The sequence below is a fragment of the Dromiciops gliroides genome, chromosome 2, assembly GCF_019393635.1.
Source record: "Dromiciops gliroides isolate mDroGli1 chromosome 2, mDroGli1.pri, whole genome shotgun sequence".
Classification (NCBI taxonomy): Eukaryota; Metazoa; Chordata; class Mammalia; order Microbiotheria; family Microbiotheriidae; genus Dromiciops; species Dromiciops gliroides.
In genome coordinates, this window is record NC_057862.1 from 249,389,042 (window position 1) to 249,406,171 (window position 17,130).

The window sequence follows — 17,130 nt, forward strand, 5'->3', positions numbered from 1 at the left end:
TTCAGTGCCTTTTTCTTCATGTCATTTTCTGCATTTAGTTACCATAAACTTTCAAAATTCATCATGAATTTCTTCCTTTTGGCACCAGTATAGAAAACCTCAGATGTGATAAATGCCATTTTAAAAAATATTAAGCTATCTTTGATTGTTTCAGTCTTTTAAAGTTCAATGTGGATAGCACTTACAAAAAAAGTACTTCTGATTCCCAGAAATCATAAAGAAGCAGGGCGAAGGCGTACCAGACTTAGTCCATGTGATGCGCACATTAGCAACTGAGAACATCCCAAACCTCCCACCAGGGGGTGAATTGGCAAGCAAGTAAGTTTTCAATTTTGTATATGTTGATCCATGATTGTAGTTTAGAAAATATTTTTGGTAGACAGTTGTCAAGATGGCAGTTATGTTTAAGATTGATTTAATTTGTCAAGTGACACAAGTGTATACGTGTATAAGATTTTTATGTAGCCTTTGATTTGGGGTATTACCAAAGGCATTTGTTATTTGATGAAGCATCACTTTACAGGGTGTTTTGTTTTGGTTTTGACACTTGCCACTTACACTGGAGAATGTGGTCATTTGTGACTCAAATGATGACCAATTTTTAAGTATCATTTGAGATAATATGTCTTAATGGTCTTTCTAAATTAAAATAAAGTATTATTATCTTATGGTTTTACCAACACCTTGAAGCTTACTATCCCAGGATGAGTCTCTTCACTTGTTTGACTGTTTCTTTCCATTTTCTCTGGAACCTATTCAGATTGTGTTTTCAAAGGCTGCAGGTTTTTTCCAGGTACTTTCACCAGTGGAATTGAACTAACTTAAATAGATATTTAAGGGCCCAAATGGAAAATTCAGATACCAAATCTCTTTTATCTAAAATAGCTTCCATATAAATGGACACAACAGGATGCATTTAACTCTCATCTGTATCCTCTTTTTTCTATGCATCTTTCTGATTTCATTAGTTTGTAAAACCCTTCTGTGGGTCCTCATTGTTGAGAAAACCTGTCTGGTACCACACTAGGTTTTTTTCTGCCTTTTCTCATGTATTTCCATTTCATGTATCCCATGCTCCAATTAGGGCTCTGTACATGCCCCACATTTTGCTGCCGTCATTTCTTTGATCATGTTCCCTGTGCCTAGAATTCTTTTCCCAATCTGCTACTTGTTGACCTCCTTCCCATTTTTAATGCCTAATTTCAAACCCTGTAATAAATGCCAGCTCCTCCAGGAAGCCCAGCAGAAGCAGCATGTTGCAGTGGACTGAGCAATGGATTTGGAGTCAGAGGAGCTGAGTTGGAATTCTGGCTGTGTTATTTATTATCTGTGTGACTTTGAGCAAGTCACTTGATCACTCTGGGCCTCCTTTTCTTCATCTGTAAAATTAGGTGGTTGGACTAGAAGATCTCAGAGATCCCTTGCAGCTATAGTCTATGATCCTGTTATCCTTCCTGTTCCCTCTAAGTCAGTCATGACTTTTCCTGCCTTGGACCTGAAATAGCATTTTATTCACATTTTAAAAAAAATGATATATTATTTGGTATGCTAGTTATTTGTGATTTATCACAACCCTTCACACTCCCCTATATTTTGCAGAAGGGCAAGTACTATGTTTTACCAAGGTTGCTATAGCTTCTTTAGCATCAGGTACAGGGATGGGTTTACTGAGCAGGCAGGTCTGTTGAATTGACATCTCAGACTTCTGTATTTGGTTTTGCTCCATAGTTTTGACTTTCTGTTCAGGTATTAGCAATGTGCCAAAGGGATCCAAATGATAACTTCTAGATTATTTCTCAAAACTTTATAAAAATGATTCCAAAATACATTTCTTAACATCATTTTAAAAAATGCTATTATTGTGAATTTTACATTACTGTAATGAACAACTCTTTATTTGAAAGAAAAATTAGCACACATTACTTGGGTTCCTGTTTCAGAACTGTTGCTCCCTCTTTTCAAATAATTTTTAATCTACATTTTATTGGAGCGTTTGAATTTGAAGATTTTTCAGGAGTTTTTCACAGTTTGGATAATTTTTATACCAGTCGTTTACTTTATAATTAAATATGCAAAAAGGGCAATTGCCTATTATTTTGGCCCCAGCTTAAAAGAGCTCAGGAACTTAAATCTAAAATAATATTTAAACATTATTATGTTAAATTTTGCAGCTTTGGGCAGCACAGGGAATAGGATAGACTAGAGTTAGGAAACTCAGTTCAAATCCAACCTCAGACACTCACTAGTTTTGTGACCCTGGGTAAGTCACTTAAGTCTATCTCAGTTTCTTCATCTATAAAATAGCATCGATTTATGCTAATAGTATCTATTTCCCAGAGTTTTTGTGAGGACAAAATGAGGTAATATCTTTAAAGCTCTTTGCAAACTCTTAAAGCACTACATATAAATGCTAGCAATGATTAATTATTTCCAAGCCAAACTAACATGGAATTCACTGCTGGTAAAAGTTGCTACTATACCACAGAAACTGTAAAATCACTCCTAAACTCTTAAGATGGAGTATATGCATCTTTACTATTTCTCAGCCTTTCCCCCTTTTAAGAATGGCATACATTGTAAGAATCATGGATTTCTACATTTGTAGACTATGTTTACTTCAAATACTAATCTGTGGTACTGAAAATCAAGTGGCCCTTATTTACTAAGATTAGAAAGTAGAAGATTGTGCCTAAATGTAAAATCATTTGCAGCATTCATAATATTCATGCCATTTGTTTTTAACATGAAGCAATGGGTTATTGAGCAAATGTTTGATTTGCCAAAGAAAAATAATACATTTCTTCTTCTTTTTTTAAAATTTAGGCGGAGTGTAATTGAAGCAGTTTACAATAGACTGAATCCTTTCAGAAATGATGACACTGTAAGTACTGTCTTCGCTCCTCCTGCTACCTCTTCCCCTGCTCTCTAAATGCATTTCCTTCCTACCTGTTTTTGCAGAGCTGTTCACTGCACCCATTCTCTTACACACACCCCTGATTGATTGCTCTGAATTCTGCTTGCTTTGATCTCTGCCTGAACAACAGTTCTAGTGATTGAGGACATAATCATGGTGAGTGGCCACCTCTCCAAAAAAAAAAAAAAGAAAGAAAGAAAGGAAGTCTTTGTAAATTCTTCTAGGTTTGTTAACATCCTTGATTACATGCCTTCTGAATGTTTATTTCCCCCATGTAATTTTTATATTTGGGAATAACATCTTTAACCTAAAAATGGGCATTTTGAGTGATTTTCAGTTTTAAGTAAATTTGCACATGCAAATATTAAGCTATGCTCACATTTTTTAATAATGTAGTACAGTTTTCAAATACCAGAAATCTACACATTAGCAAACCTCTAGGAGTTTTTTTGTTGTTATGGCATTTTTATTTTTTTTTTTTAATGAAGACTTAAAAAAATAATATGGTTCAACTTTATTTCTCTCATCTGTGAAATGAAGGAGCTTTAGACTGAGGTATCTTCCAGCTCTAATATTCCCCTATTTATAATCAGATTACATTATGATGTTTTTCAGTCAACATTTTATGGCTTTACTTTAGGTCTTAATTTTTCATTACATTGCTAAGGTTTATAAAAATGGTGGCATGAAGAGAAACTATAAGGTTTAATTTGGGGATCAGAGTAAAATTACTTATCATCCTTTTAGTTTATAAACCTTTGATCCAAATTCAACTTCTTCCCTGATGTTATTTATTACAAAACTATCTGGTGTAGAATCTGACATAGGAATCTCTCTTTTTTTTAACCTTTTTCTTATCAAGATTATACAGAAGGTAATACATTTGGCAACTCTAGGCCTTAAAAAGTACCTTTTTTTCCTTCATAAAGGACTCTACATCAGCTGATGATATGTGGTAAAAACTTCTCATCTAGCCTGGAGTTTACCTTCATCCTCCCAAGGAAGTACACCCCAACTTCACTGAACCTTCTTAACATCCATCTTCAATATAAAAGAAGGGGATACTATAAGGGTGAGCAAGATGACACCACAGAACCACAGCAGTACAACAACTAGCCCAGAACTGATCTTTTTTTTTTTTTTATAAAATTGAGATTTATGTAAACGTGATTTCAAACCATAATTCATATTGTAAATCAGACTTCAGCAATTTTTGTTGTATGATTTTTTTTTGGTAAAGTGCAATTGTCCTTGTACAAAATGCTCATATTTAATTATGAACTGCTTTAAAAATACCTATCAAAGTTTAAAATGTTTGGCTTGTTGTGTGATGCAACAGATAGGTGGGTAGCCCTTTAAATTCATGTTGTGTTTTTGGATCTGGGGGTGGGGGTGGGGGGAAGCGGCAACCTGGCCAGTGAGATGCTCAAAAATACACATGATTATGAATTTCAAAAATCTTAAAGAGATGAACATCCATGAAGTTATTTCAAACACCCTTAATTTTCTTGGCAGTGGGCTAGCATAAGAAGTGAGCTAGTTCATTCATAAACTCTTTCAGGATGTTTTTTTCCTTGTTGCCGCTTATTATTGCAGGTAATAGTGTATTCATAAGAATATTGATCTTGGGGCTAGAATGCCTTGATTCTTTGCACCTCTTTTGCAAGTCCTTACATTAAATAACTAATTGATAAGGAACAGCTTCCTACATAGAGTAGGAATCTGTAGCATTTTTACTATCATGATTGGCTGGGCCTGCTGCTGTTCCTAGTAAAATATTCTGAACTCCATTTTATCAATAAAGCTTGATTTTAACAAACAAGACATTTAATCATGTATGTGTAATTCCTCTTTTCCCCCCTGCCTTTTAAAATGCCGTGTCATTGTAAATGAGGGGTTTCAGGTATGTAGACATGAAAACCCATTTTTAAATGGACCAGTGTTGCCCAAGGCATAGATGGAATTTCTCCCCCTCCTTTAGATGGACTAGAGGTTTTAAGTCACTATTATTCCTTAATCTGTTTTAAATGGGTTTCTTTCAGACTGCCTCTTTTTCATTCAGAAGTGCATCAGCTTTAATGAAAATGTTAGTTGAAGCCTGACAATCTAACACTATGATGTGTGTGAATGTGTTTGTGTGTTTTAATTGACCCACTTATTTAGAATACTAGTGGTTAAAAATACATATGTGATTTGAAATAGAGCATGTTGACCACATTTAAACACATTTAAACATTGATCACTTAAAAATAACTTTGAAAAGATAAAGAATTATAGATATCAAAATAAAATTACCTTATTTTAGGCTTACCTTCTCCCTTTAATCAGATGAAAGTAAGTTTTCCAATCAGTCATGTTGACAAGCTACTGTTTTGTGCTCTTTTGTATTGTCTCTTTAGGTTGAGAATATTGTATTATTAGTATGTAGTTTTAATTATTCAATAGGCAGACTTCTTCACAGGAAAGTCATTAAAATGTAAGATTTAACCCTTCATCTAATACAGAATCAAATCTTGGTGTAAAAATGTGATATAATGCTATTTACTCTATTTGTCTTTCCCCTAATTTGGAAAGACACATAAGTGTGTATATATACATGAATATGTAGCCTTAAAACTAATGCAAGGTTAAAGAATATTGGATAAAGTAATTTAAAATGTCTCAGATTTAAGTATAGCTAATATACCAGCAAAATCCTTCTTTTCCCTCGTGTGTTAGGGTAATTAAATGTAGTTTGTCTTTCTGTATCCTGTATCAGCATGAATGAAGAAAGTGTAAGTACTATTTGAATTTATAAGTTTAACATAATTTGGGTTAAAGACCACTTCCTTTTAATGTCTAATTCCATTGTAGAATGGTAACTTTCATAATGTCCTAAGTTATGACTTTGTACTCCTTATACAAAATTAATGTTTAGTTAATATGACCAGTGATTTTTGACTACCAGGTTCGTATATACCAGTGTAGAAAGCTGAACTCTTCTTAGGACAAGCCTGTTTTTTACTGTGTAGACTAAAGTCTAGTTCTAGAAACAATAAACTTTGAACTGGACTACGGAAATTTTTGAGATGTAAAATCTTAATCATATGTAGAAGAATTATGGCAGAAAGCCATATTTCAAATCATAAACACAAAGTGTGTCATAATGAAATTTATTTAACAGCCATTTGAGTGGCCCTATTTAAAGAAAGAGAACATAAAAACATTCTACTGTTACAGTTGCCAGTGTTTCTCCTAGGGCTGAAGGTGAAAGAAATGTCTAAAATAATTTATTCTGGCTTTGTATTCAGTACTTACTATGGTCTGAGAACACTGAATCGATTATCTGTGAATAAACACTGCCATGCTAGGTACTAATTTGATTATGAAAAATACATGCAGTGAGTGTGTATACTTTATTAGAGCAATGAACTATATGTTTTTGCTATATTCCCTGAAAAAATATTAACCATACTTTTAAAAGGCACTTTTTTGCACCTTTGTTGTGTATTTCATTTATTGTACCTATTCAGTTTTTGTTGTTGTGCTAAAAACTTTAGCACCTCAGGGGCTGTGCCACATATTTTTGAAGTGTCACGTGCTATTTCCCTTTTGGGAAAAATTCTTGTGTGGTAACAGTGTTGTAATGTGGTATTCCAAATGTACTTTGATTTAAATGTTCTAATAGAATGGACCCAATTTACCTATTTAAAAAGGAAACGGCATGTTGTATAGAAATCCAGTTTCATTACAGATATGTTCCCTTTACCTAACTTGGCTCCATTGCTTTGTCAATTTTTGTGAGTACTGTCAGCCAGATAAAATGTCTTAATGGTTACTTTGGGGACATGTACCTTTTAATAGGTAACTGTTTAATGTTCTAAGCAGTTTTCAATATTAACTTTGACTTCTAGAAATCAATATATATTCTTTATTTTATCAACTCAGCATTAAAGATTTATTAAATGAAACTTTTATTTTAGTTATAAAATATTGTGTTGACCTGATCTTGTTGTAGCATTAAGAACCACTTCAGAAATTGCTCATTTTATTTCCTGATTTCACATAAGTAAAAAAAGAAATTAGGATTTTAAAAAGAAGTGAATGTATATACTTAAGACATTTTGAATTACAAGTGGGTTTCATTCCTATAATACAATCCCTTTGGTGGTATTTTGTACTCTATCCACTAACATAGCCTCCCAGTGAATATTTATTGAACTCCTTGTATGTGCTGGGCACCATGGAGGATTCAAACAAGCCCTAACCATAAGAAGCTTTTAGTATAGTAGAGAAATTTAACTTTTGTGTGTGGCTTAGTGCTACATGTCGATCAAATTAAGCCATAAAATTGATATCATTTGCCCTTCATTTTTCCTCTTGGCATCTTTTTCTATCCTTCAGATTGAAATCCTGTTTTTTAAAAAAAGTTTGTGCTCAGCATAGGGATCTGACATTTGGTATGTTAAATATTAAGCTTGTTCCATGTAACTAAAATTATATAGCAAACCTTTCAGGAAGAAAATCATGAATCACTTGGCCCTAAAAATATGTTTAGGGTTTGAGTTTTAATTTTTAGTTCTGTCAAAATGTTTTCTACAGCTAATCCCATCATTAATTAGCAGCTCAGCGTCAGTGTTCTATTCCTTTTCAGCAAAGTGGCTGTTTGTGGCTTAATTGTAATTTCACTTCCTCTAATTATTAAACATATTTATTTAGGAATTCATTATTTTGCCCTATTGTGCTTTTGAAAAAATGGGTATTTGTTTTTTAAGACTAAATGGAAAAGTTAAACTAGAAGTTTAAAGCTCTGATATTTTCATTTCCAGTTGTACAGTATTACTATAAGATATGGTATTAGTACAAAAGGTTTCATGTAAATATATCAGAATATAAAAACTGTTTCAGGTTACATAGTTTTATGTTTTCAGGGGTCCCAATAGCCTTCTTATAGTACAGCTTTGCAAACATTGCTGGGGGGAAGGAGGGGAATGACCATTTTGGTTGAATAGCAGTGATCCAAATTTCTAATGGATTTATTTTCCTTTAGGTATTGGGAAATTTCATGATTTTCTTTATCCATAAAAATTTATTGTAATAGTTAATAACCTGAAAATTTGGATATCTGATTCTCCATTGTGTCTTTTAGTCATATGCCACCACAGTATATATCATCCATTTGTGTTTGTTAAATTGAGGGCCTTCTTTTTTAAAGTAAACATTATTTCAGAGTGCTAGAAATAATTTTTTTTTACTTTAAATATCTTCCAAATTTCTAGGTATGGCTTATTGGGATGCGAGGAACTGTTCTCTATTAAACTACAAGTAATTCTCAAGTATTCTGAAAAATAAAGAAAATGGAATTTGCCCTTTTCTGCTTCACTATCAAGTGAACATTTTCCATTTTTATTGACTTTGGCATAGCTACATTCTTTCCCTTTTACCTACTTGCTATTTTAAGCTGTTTGCTCATGGCCCCATGAAATTTCTAGCAAATGCTTAGATGAAAGTGTTCATTAGGACAATTTTAGCTGACAATGAAACTACATTGACCACTTAGACTTTTATTTCATAACTAAGAGAAAAAGACGTGGCTTATTTGATCAATTTGCTGGGTATGTGAGGAAGAGATAACAATGTTTTCCCTTGTCCCACACAAAATGCTTCATCCTTCACTGTTTGGATCTAGTTTCTCTTCCTTTAATTTTATTATCAGACTGAAACAGGCCAATTTAGTTTTGTTTGACTAAGAATGCTTGGTGTTTAGTCTCATTATAATGAGGGAGGACATATTTAAAAGTGTTTGAATGCCTAATAAATTTGAGGGGTCAGGGTCTGAATCTGATTTCCCTGGGGTGGAGAACTCTCTATGTGAAAACTGCCACCACTGTTACAGACTTCTCCACAACTTTATAGTCTCAGGTAGTTGCTTGGGATCATTGACAGGTTACATAATTTGTCCATTGTCCTCTTTACTGCTAGTTTGTGTTAAAAAGACAGGAATTCAACTGGGGTCTTCCTGACTCCAAGACCAGCCCCTAGCCATTGATGGCACCATGCTGCCTCTTATTGAAGGATACGTTAAAATAGGATTAAAATAATGGAAAAAGTAGATATGGGACGTCAGGAGGGGTAGAGATGAAAAGAGTGGGCCTTAACTATTTTAGTAAGTATTATAGGTCGGTGGAGTGGGGGTGGTAGTCCCATTTCGAGTCCTAATGTTGCATCGTGTCAGGAAAATCCAATCTTAATTTCAACCAATATCACTTTTTGCTGCAAGAAATACTTAGTGATAAAAGTTAATGTTCCATCAACATGGAAGTAACTTTTAAAAGAATTCTATTAATGTAGCCATTTATATTTTTTCTGAACTCATCTGATAAAAATAAAATCAGTGTTTACTATAACTCTTTTATCTTTTACACTATCACTACACCAAAACCCTTTAATGATCCTAATTCTGTGGGTCATTTCAATTTTTCTGATAATTGCTTTCTCATCAATTTTAAAGTGTAGAAAAATTATGTAAAGCCTTTTTGTTCTTTTGTACACAAAACCTTTTGATCATCCAGGTAATTACTATTTAATAACCTATTTGCAAATATGTGTAGTATTTTTTGAAGCAAGTTAAATTTGTGTACATAGTTGGTTCTACACCTACTTTCCTATAATTTGGTAATTGCAGGTATAATCAGTGAGTGCCAAAAATACCATATGCATAGTATATTTATTATAGTGGTATTGTATTATTAGATATTTACATATATATTTACATGTGTATAAAACAAACAAGAAACCCCAAACAACCAAACCCAACAATAATCAGAACACAAACTGAACTCAGTTTTACATTAGGAAGGTTTAAGTTTGGGGGGGGTGGTTAAAGGAGAGTTGCTTGGAGGCTAGGAATTTAGGCAAAAATCTGAAATGTAGAGTTACCTTCTGAAAATAACTAATGGCAGGGTTTTGTTCTGCAGAGCAACATATACCCTATAAGTTTTTTAAATTTTGCATTGTAAGTGTTGAAAGGTGAGGGGAATGATAACGTTAGGACTAATCTCCCTCCCTCCCCACTTTTTTTTTTTTTAAGAAATGTAATCTTTTTCTAAGAAGATTTGGCCCTGGAAACTTAACTGACAGAAGATTAAGTGGAGTTTTAAAAAAAGATTTATAGTAGAAATACTGATTCAAATAAGGCACATATAATGTAGTGCTTCCTGTGCATACTTTATTATCCACATAATTGTCAAAGGTTCACTAATTTTTTTTTTCTTTTAACCCTTGGATGTTAGGAGACTAGATTTCTGGTATTCATCTCATTGCTGATGTTAGAATCCATTAAATATTATGCATCTATTCAGGCCATCTCAGATTTCAAGGTATGATAGATTAAGTACTAATAGAGAAGAAATTGATATTGTATCTAACATTTTAAGCCACTAGCCTAGGGTTAATGGCATTTCTTCCACAATGTGTATCCAATAAAAAGGTTTGACTATTAACTGGTTTGGATTTTTTGTCACTGATTGGATGTTTTGATTAATTTTGACCCATCTCTAATTAGTAGAAGTCCCATTTGTATGCATTTTGAAGTAGAGAAATCACTGCTTTCTCACCCTTTATGAATTCTAGTATCTTCGTTGGAGAAAATTACATCTTATCTGTAGTGCCATGCAATGCTGATTGTTTTTAGCTCCTAGAATAATATTCAAATTTTTTGTGAAATGTAATTTTCCCCTTAATTTGTATTAATATTATGAATGAAGACATGTAAGCTTAAAAGGCATGTTTGCAGAATACTTAGCTTCATTATAAAATTTATAATTTTGAGACTAATATAAAAAAGCAGAGCTATTTTCCTTAAATACAATGTATAATATTCTCCACAGTGATTACCCACTATTGCAGTTTATGTGATCCAAAATTTGTTTACAATAAGTTCAATAAATGTATATTTTGTACTGTGTACCAGTTTCTGGTCCCAAACAAAATGTGTGAATTTAGTTTCTAACTCTTTAAGATATACTTTTGTTTGGACTCCGTTGAAGAATTGCATTAAGCCTGTGAATGGTTACAGATTGTATATGGGAAATGGGACTTAGAAATAATTTATAGTTTGCCAAAAAGTGGTGCCACTAAATAATAAACAGGTAATTGCATAATGTGTGTGTATTTATGATTGTTTAGTTTTGTATAGAGCACTTAAATATGAAGTCATTACCACTGATTTTAATAACTTGTTCTAAAGAAAAACCTGGATTACTTGAAATTGGCTTTAGATGTATATGTGGAAGAAAGTATTGAGCATATTTCTTTCTTAATTAAAATTTACATAGTTTTCTTGTTCATTGCTTAGCTTAAAGGCAAATTTGAAGTTTATCTTAGAATTACAATACTTCTTTCTTTTTGGTCAGGATCTATATTTCATTGTTATGGAAAATTACCAGTATTGAAGTCCTCACTCATTGTCAGTTCTTTAATACACAACCTAGAGAATTGCTTGGGAGCACTCAGAGGTTAAATCACAGAGTTAGTGTGTATCAGAGGTAGTACTTGAACGCATGTCTTCCTGTCTCCACAGCCAATTCTCATTCCTCTCCATGTTAAGCTGCTTTTCCCAATTATGTTTTTGTTTGTTTTTTTGTGGGCTAATGGGGGTTAAGTGACTTGCCCAGGGTCACACAGCTAGCAAGTGTCAAGTGTCTGAGGCCAGATTTGAGCTCAGGTACTCCTGAATCCAAGGCCAGTGCTTTATCCACTGTGCCACCTAGCTGCTCCCCTAAGCTGCTTTTCATATATTTGGAAAGAGTTCATATTTATAAGCAATCATGGATAGCCTAGTTCAAATCAGTTATCTCTTATAGTATGAAAAAGCTACAAAAAAACTGACCAGAGCTTTTAATAAGCAGGAAGACTAACAGTTTCTTGTGGGAATAAATATTTTTTCTTCCTCAGCCTTCCGGGAGGTGAAAACTGTCCAAAATGAAATACGTAGAGTGGGAATTTGAGAAGCTTATATACTCTCCTTCAAAAAGAACAGTTGGTGAGATGGGGTCTGTTCAGTTTATCCCTGATCAGCTTCATAAGTCAAATAGTTTTCAACAATTACTTATGCCTTAGCTAGGCTTAAGGAGAAAAAAAAATACCCCAACATATAAATTTTTTTTTTTAATTTTAGTGAGGCAATTGGGGTTAAGTGACTTGCCCAGGGTCACCCAGCTAGTAAGTGTTAAGTGTCTGAGGCCGGATTTGAACTCAGGTATTCCTGACTCCAGGGCCAGTGCTCCATCCACTGCGCCATCTAGCTGCCCCCCCAACGTATAAATTTAAAAGATTTTATTTATTATAATATATATTTATATATTAATTCTGCCTGTAATCAAGTCATTAATCTGTATATCTGCTTCTGCAAATGGTCTTAGAACAAATGAAATTATGGATGATAAATATGAAGCACTTGGAGCTTCTTAGTTTTTTGCTGTATGAATTTATGTAGTTATCAAAGTAGAATATGAAGTTTTATTTACCCTGATGATGAAGCCTGATAACTAAAGTAATAGAATAATGTGATATTGGTAGGATGAAATAGAACAAAAAGGTATTCAGTCAATCTAGAGTTGATTTTCCCTTAAATAGTTTCCATTTTTTTTATTCCTCTAGCTTTTCTGTAATTTAAAAAAAATATTAGTGGTAGGAAATCATTAGAATTTTTATTTATTGCCATTACTTTAAACTTCAAGATAGTTTGATACCTATTGAGTGTCTCTATAGGGAGCCACTCTTTCTTCACTTTTTCCCTATCTTCATTTATTAAGTAGGTTGTCTATTAAAACTCTACCTTAAACAAGGGTTGAGACTGGGAATGAGGAACTTGAAGGCTAAGAGAGAGGACTGTGGATGATGCAAAGTTGTATTATGCAAGGAATGGAGGATAGGTTTAGGAAGAGTAAGGCATGAAGGGGGGTGAGGGCAAGAATCTTCCTCTGCTGCCATTGTGCAGCAACTTCTCATTTTAGATTTACTTTATCAAAATTGACCATCCTGTCCAAGCCGCAGTGACTGTTGTAGACCAGCCCATAGAGCATTCTTCTTTCTCAAGGAGTTTAGCACCTGGCTCACTGAATTCCTCTCCTTCCAACTCCTGCCTTTCTATGAGGGAACTTCAACACAAATGATGTGTTCCTCAAATTCCCTAACCTCCTGACTTAAAATTCCTTAACTTCCATTCTGCTTCAGCTACACACAGGAACAAACAACCTGTATCTCACCACTACCCACAAGTGTTATAATTCCTAAATGAAAATTCTTGACACTCTTCTTTAACCATCACCTCATGTCATTTTATATGGGATATCTCCCATCACAGTCCTGTCATTTTATATCTCCCTATATCTCACCTCTCCTAAGCTTTCCTTCACAGTCTCTAATACATTAATTCCTCTTTAAATTCTCCTGGACATTCCCTTCCTTTCTACAGTTTCCTGGTGACCTCCCAGCTTCCATCTATATGTAGATGACCCACAGATCTATGTATCTGCTTCATTCTCCCACCTGAGCTTCAGTACCACACTACCTGTTTGAACATTTCAAACTAGATGTTCAGAATAACTCAACATGTCTAAGACATAACGCATCCTTTCTCCCATATTTCTTCTTACCCCTGTCTTACCAATTTCCTGTTTCTGTCTAGGGTACTACTCTTCAAGTATCCTAGGTTTATAACCTTGTTGTTGTCCTCAACCTCTCACTCTTCCTCATTGTATATCCAACAAGTTACTGAGTCCTTGATGCACTTGGTTACCAAGTCTTGATGCACTTATCTTCATAGCATCTCTTCCTCTTATCCTTCTCTCTCCCCACTCAACAAACATCTTATTTCAAGCTAGACTATTCCAAGAGCTTTCTAATTGGTCTCCCTGGCTGATTTTTTCTCCACTCTGTCCTCCACACAACTGCCAGTGATTTTTCTCACATACATGTTCCTAACTATTTTTCTCCCATCCTTAATAAGCCACAATAGCTCCCTGTTGTCTCTAAGATAAAATAGAACTTCCTCTGTTTGACTTTTAAAGACCTTCACAAACCTGGCCCCAGTCTTTGCAACTTCATTGGACATTACTCCCCCTCTTGAGATCTAGCCAAATTGGACTTCTCTTGGTTTCTAACACATTGGACTCCCATCCCCATACCTTTCACTGGCTTTTCTACCCATATTTAAAAATTCATACTTTCTGCAGTGCTAGCTCATAAAATCCCTTTCTTTAAAAGATAACTGAAGTATCTGTTTCTGCATGAGTCTTTCTTGACTCTACCAACTACCCCTTCCTCTTTAACCAATTTGTGTGTGTTTGTAATTATTCAGGGTCCTTTGTGTATATGTCCCTGCTTCTCTATCATCACAATGTACATTCTTGAATATAGTGATATTTCGTTCTTTCTCTTAGTATCCCTAGGTCCTTTCACAGTGCCTGGCACTTTATAGACATTTAATGTGTGCTTGTTGATTGACTGTCATCTTGGTTTGCTGAGTTGCAGTGGGAGGAGTATGTCGTGGGAGTTGAGCAGATTGAGCAAACCAGGAGGTTAGGTTTTTGAGCAAACATATACATTTGTAATGAAATACTAATTATAAAGGCAAGATTTAGGGAGTAGAGGTTTGAACTGTGAGCCAAGCACGAACTCTCCTTGATAGAAGGAAGAAGAATGATGGATAATAGCCTTCAGGATATAGATTGGGTGATAATTTCCAAGAAGTGATGATGACAAAGGGGTTGTGTAGAAGTATCAATGGAAAATTCTGACTCTGCCTTTCAGACCAATGTGAGAGCCTCTATTATAACCTTAAAAGAAGGGGTACTTGTAGTACTTGGAAGTTAAATCACTTGTATAGAGTTGTACATTTATTACTCTGGTAGGCCTTTGACTTAACCATTACCCTCCATAAGTTTAGTTTTCATAGGACTAAATAAGAACTGATTTTCTCCCAAAGTCTTGGTCATTGTCTGTTAAAGAAAGAAGGTATTGGTGAGCATTTTTGTACTGTAGGTTGGATAATCCAAAAACTCTCCATAAGCCTGAAATCCAGGACAACTAGTGGCACAGTGGATAGGAGTATCTGGACTTGGAGTAGGAAAGACTCATTTTCCCAAGTTCAAGTCTGGCCTCTTACACTTATCTAAAGTTGGCATGACCCCTGGGCAAGTCACTTAACCTGTATCTATAAAAATGAGCTGGAGAAGGCAATGGCACCCACTCCGTATCTTTGCCTAGAAAACACCAAATGGAGTCACAAAGAGTCAGACACAACTGAAACAAATGGACAACAACAAGCCTGAATTTAATAGCTATAGATTCCTAAGCTTGTTGTGTAGCTGCACTTTTAACTAAGTAGTAGTTTATCTAATCATACTTTTTAAAATATACTAGATAGCCATTTGAATTATTCAGACCAAAAGAGCTTCCTTGGTAGTTTTTTTTTATCAAAGTTAAAAAAAAATTGGGGGCAGCTAGGTGGGGCAGTGGATAAAGCACTGGCCTTGGATTCAAGAGGACCTGGTTCAAATCTGGCCTCAGACACTTGACACTTACTAGTGTGACCCTGGGCAAGTCACTTAACCCTCATTGCCCTGCCCCCCCCCCCAAATTACAAAATATTTTTTCCCTAATACTTTCCCAAACTAGTCCTCTTGAATGAATGAAAAGTCCAACTAAATGCCTGATGCTTCTTAGGCATCATTATATATTCTTCCATGTATCTCCTTAGTCTTATAATCCTCTATGTTAATCAGTGTGTATGTTTTAGAGGGGAAAAAAAACCCCACCCAATTTAATTTGTTCTCTTTTACTGATATTTAGACCAATGTCCATTTTGCATTGGCAGAAAATTTTTTGTAGTCTTTTGTGATATTTTCTTGTGTTTTGGGTGTAGCATTATTTCTTTTTTTTTTTTTTTTGGTGAGGCAATTGGGGTTAAGTGACTTGCCCAGGGTCACACAGCTAGTAAGTGTTAAGTGTCTGAAGTCATATTTGAACTCAGGTCCTACTGACTCCAGGGCTGGTGCTCTATCCACTGCGCACCTAGCTGCCCCAGCATTATTCTTACAACTCATAAATAATGTACTTATGAAGAAGGCATTTCAGTAAAGAGAAAATTCTTAATAAAACTGGGATTGTCAATAATGGCTACTATTTTAACAATTTTACTGTTAAGCTTAGAGAAGTCATCATACTACTTGGACAATAAGAACATGCAGTAAATGTTCAATGTGACCAGAAGGAAAATGAAAAAACAGAGGAGAATGTGAATGAAGGAAGATCAGTGGAAGTTATTAAAGTTTATCGAAAACATTATATAATTAAATGAGAGGAAGTTATCTTTGATATGTTGCTAGAGCATTGGAACTGTCCCAAATCCTAACACCATGCTTGAAGAATTCTCTATATGTTATACTTGGTAATGCAGTTATACCTGGAGTTTGGGGAACTCTTGTTTTAAGTGACAATCAAAATGGACATAAGATTGCACTTGTGTACTACTTTTAAATCTTGAATACATCTAGTTCATTTCCTTCATTGCCCTTAGTTTATATTTACATTGTGCTTTATATTTTATTTATACAACCTTATGAGAAAATTTGGGGCCTTCTGAGTGACAATACAAAATAAAGTGAGAGCTACAGAGCTGTATTTCCTAAGATGGTCTAACAATTAAAAGAATTTTCTAAAGGGGTTAATGATGATTTGACTGCCCTCTACCCCAGGACTCTAAAATGAAATTGGTATTGTTATTGTACTATTAAGTCATAAGTCAGGGGTCTTTGAAACTCTGTCCTCCCCAGTTCTCTGCATCTGGGTACTAGAATAGTGCTACTGCGTGTCTCCATTTGAAAAAGGATCTTTTTCATTGTCTCTTTTAAGATGTCTTCAGTTAGCTTATCCTATAAGTTTTTCAGCTGTTCCTGTTACCTGAAGTTATTGAATGAGTTCGCACAATAAAGTGTTTTACAAACTTTAAAGCACTATATTAATGTTGGCTATTACTATTATTATTTTCTGAAGTGATTAATTAATCCAACTATATCTTCATGGTGTTCCCCAAAAAGTAAAATTCTTTAGCTTAGATTAGGGGATACATAGAACCCACCCGTTGATTTCCTTCCTTGTCAAGAGACAGCCAAAGGAAGGGCTAATGGATAAACTAAACTTTTCTACCTGACCATCTTTAGTTACCTGTTTTT

General features: G+C 34.5%; 1 protein-coding gene across 2 annotated transcripts in view; it reads left to right on the forward strand.

The window, feature by feature from the left end:
* The window catches only part of PPM1A (protein phosphatase, Mg2+/Mn2+ dependent 1A), a 65,336-nt gene extending 54,477 nt beyond the window's left edge, over positions 1-10,859 (forward strand). For both annotated transcript variants that reach the window (XM_043988136.1, XM_043988137.1), the window contains exons 4-6: positions 210-318; positions 2,824-2,881; positions 3,844-10,859. In XM_043988136.1, the coding sequence (XP_043844071.1) occupies positions 210-318; positions 2,824-2,881; positions 3,844-3,873 (197 nt within the window). In that variant the 3' untranslated portion in view covers positions 3,874-10,859. The remainder of the gene's footprint in view (positions 1-209; positions 319-2,823; positions 2,882-3,843) is intronic.
* Positions 10,860-17,130: the final 6,271 nt, after the last annotated feature.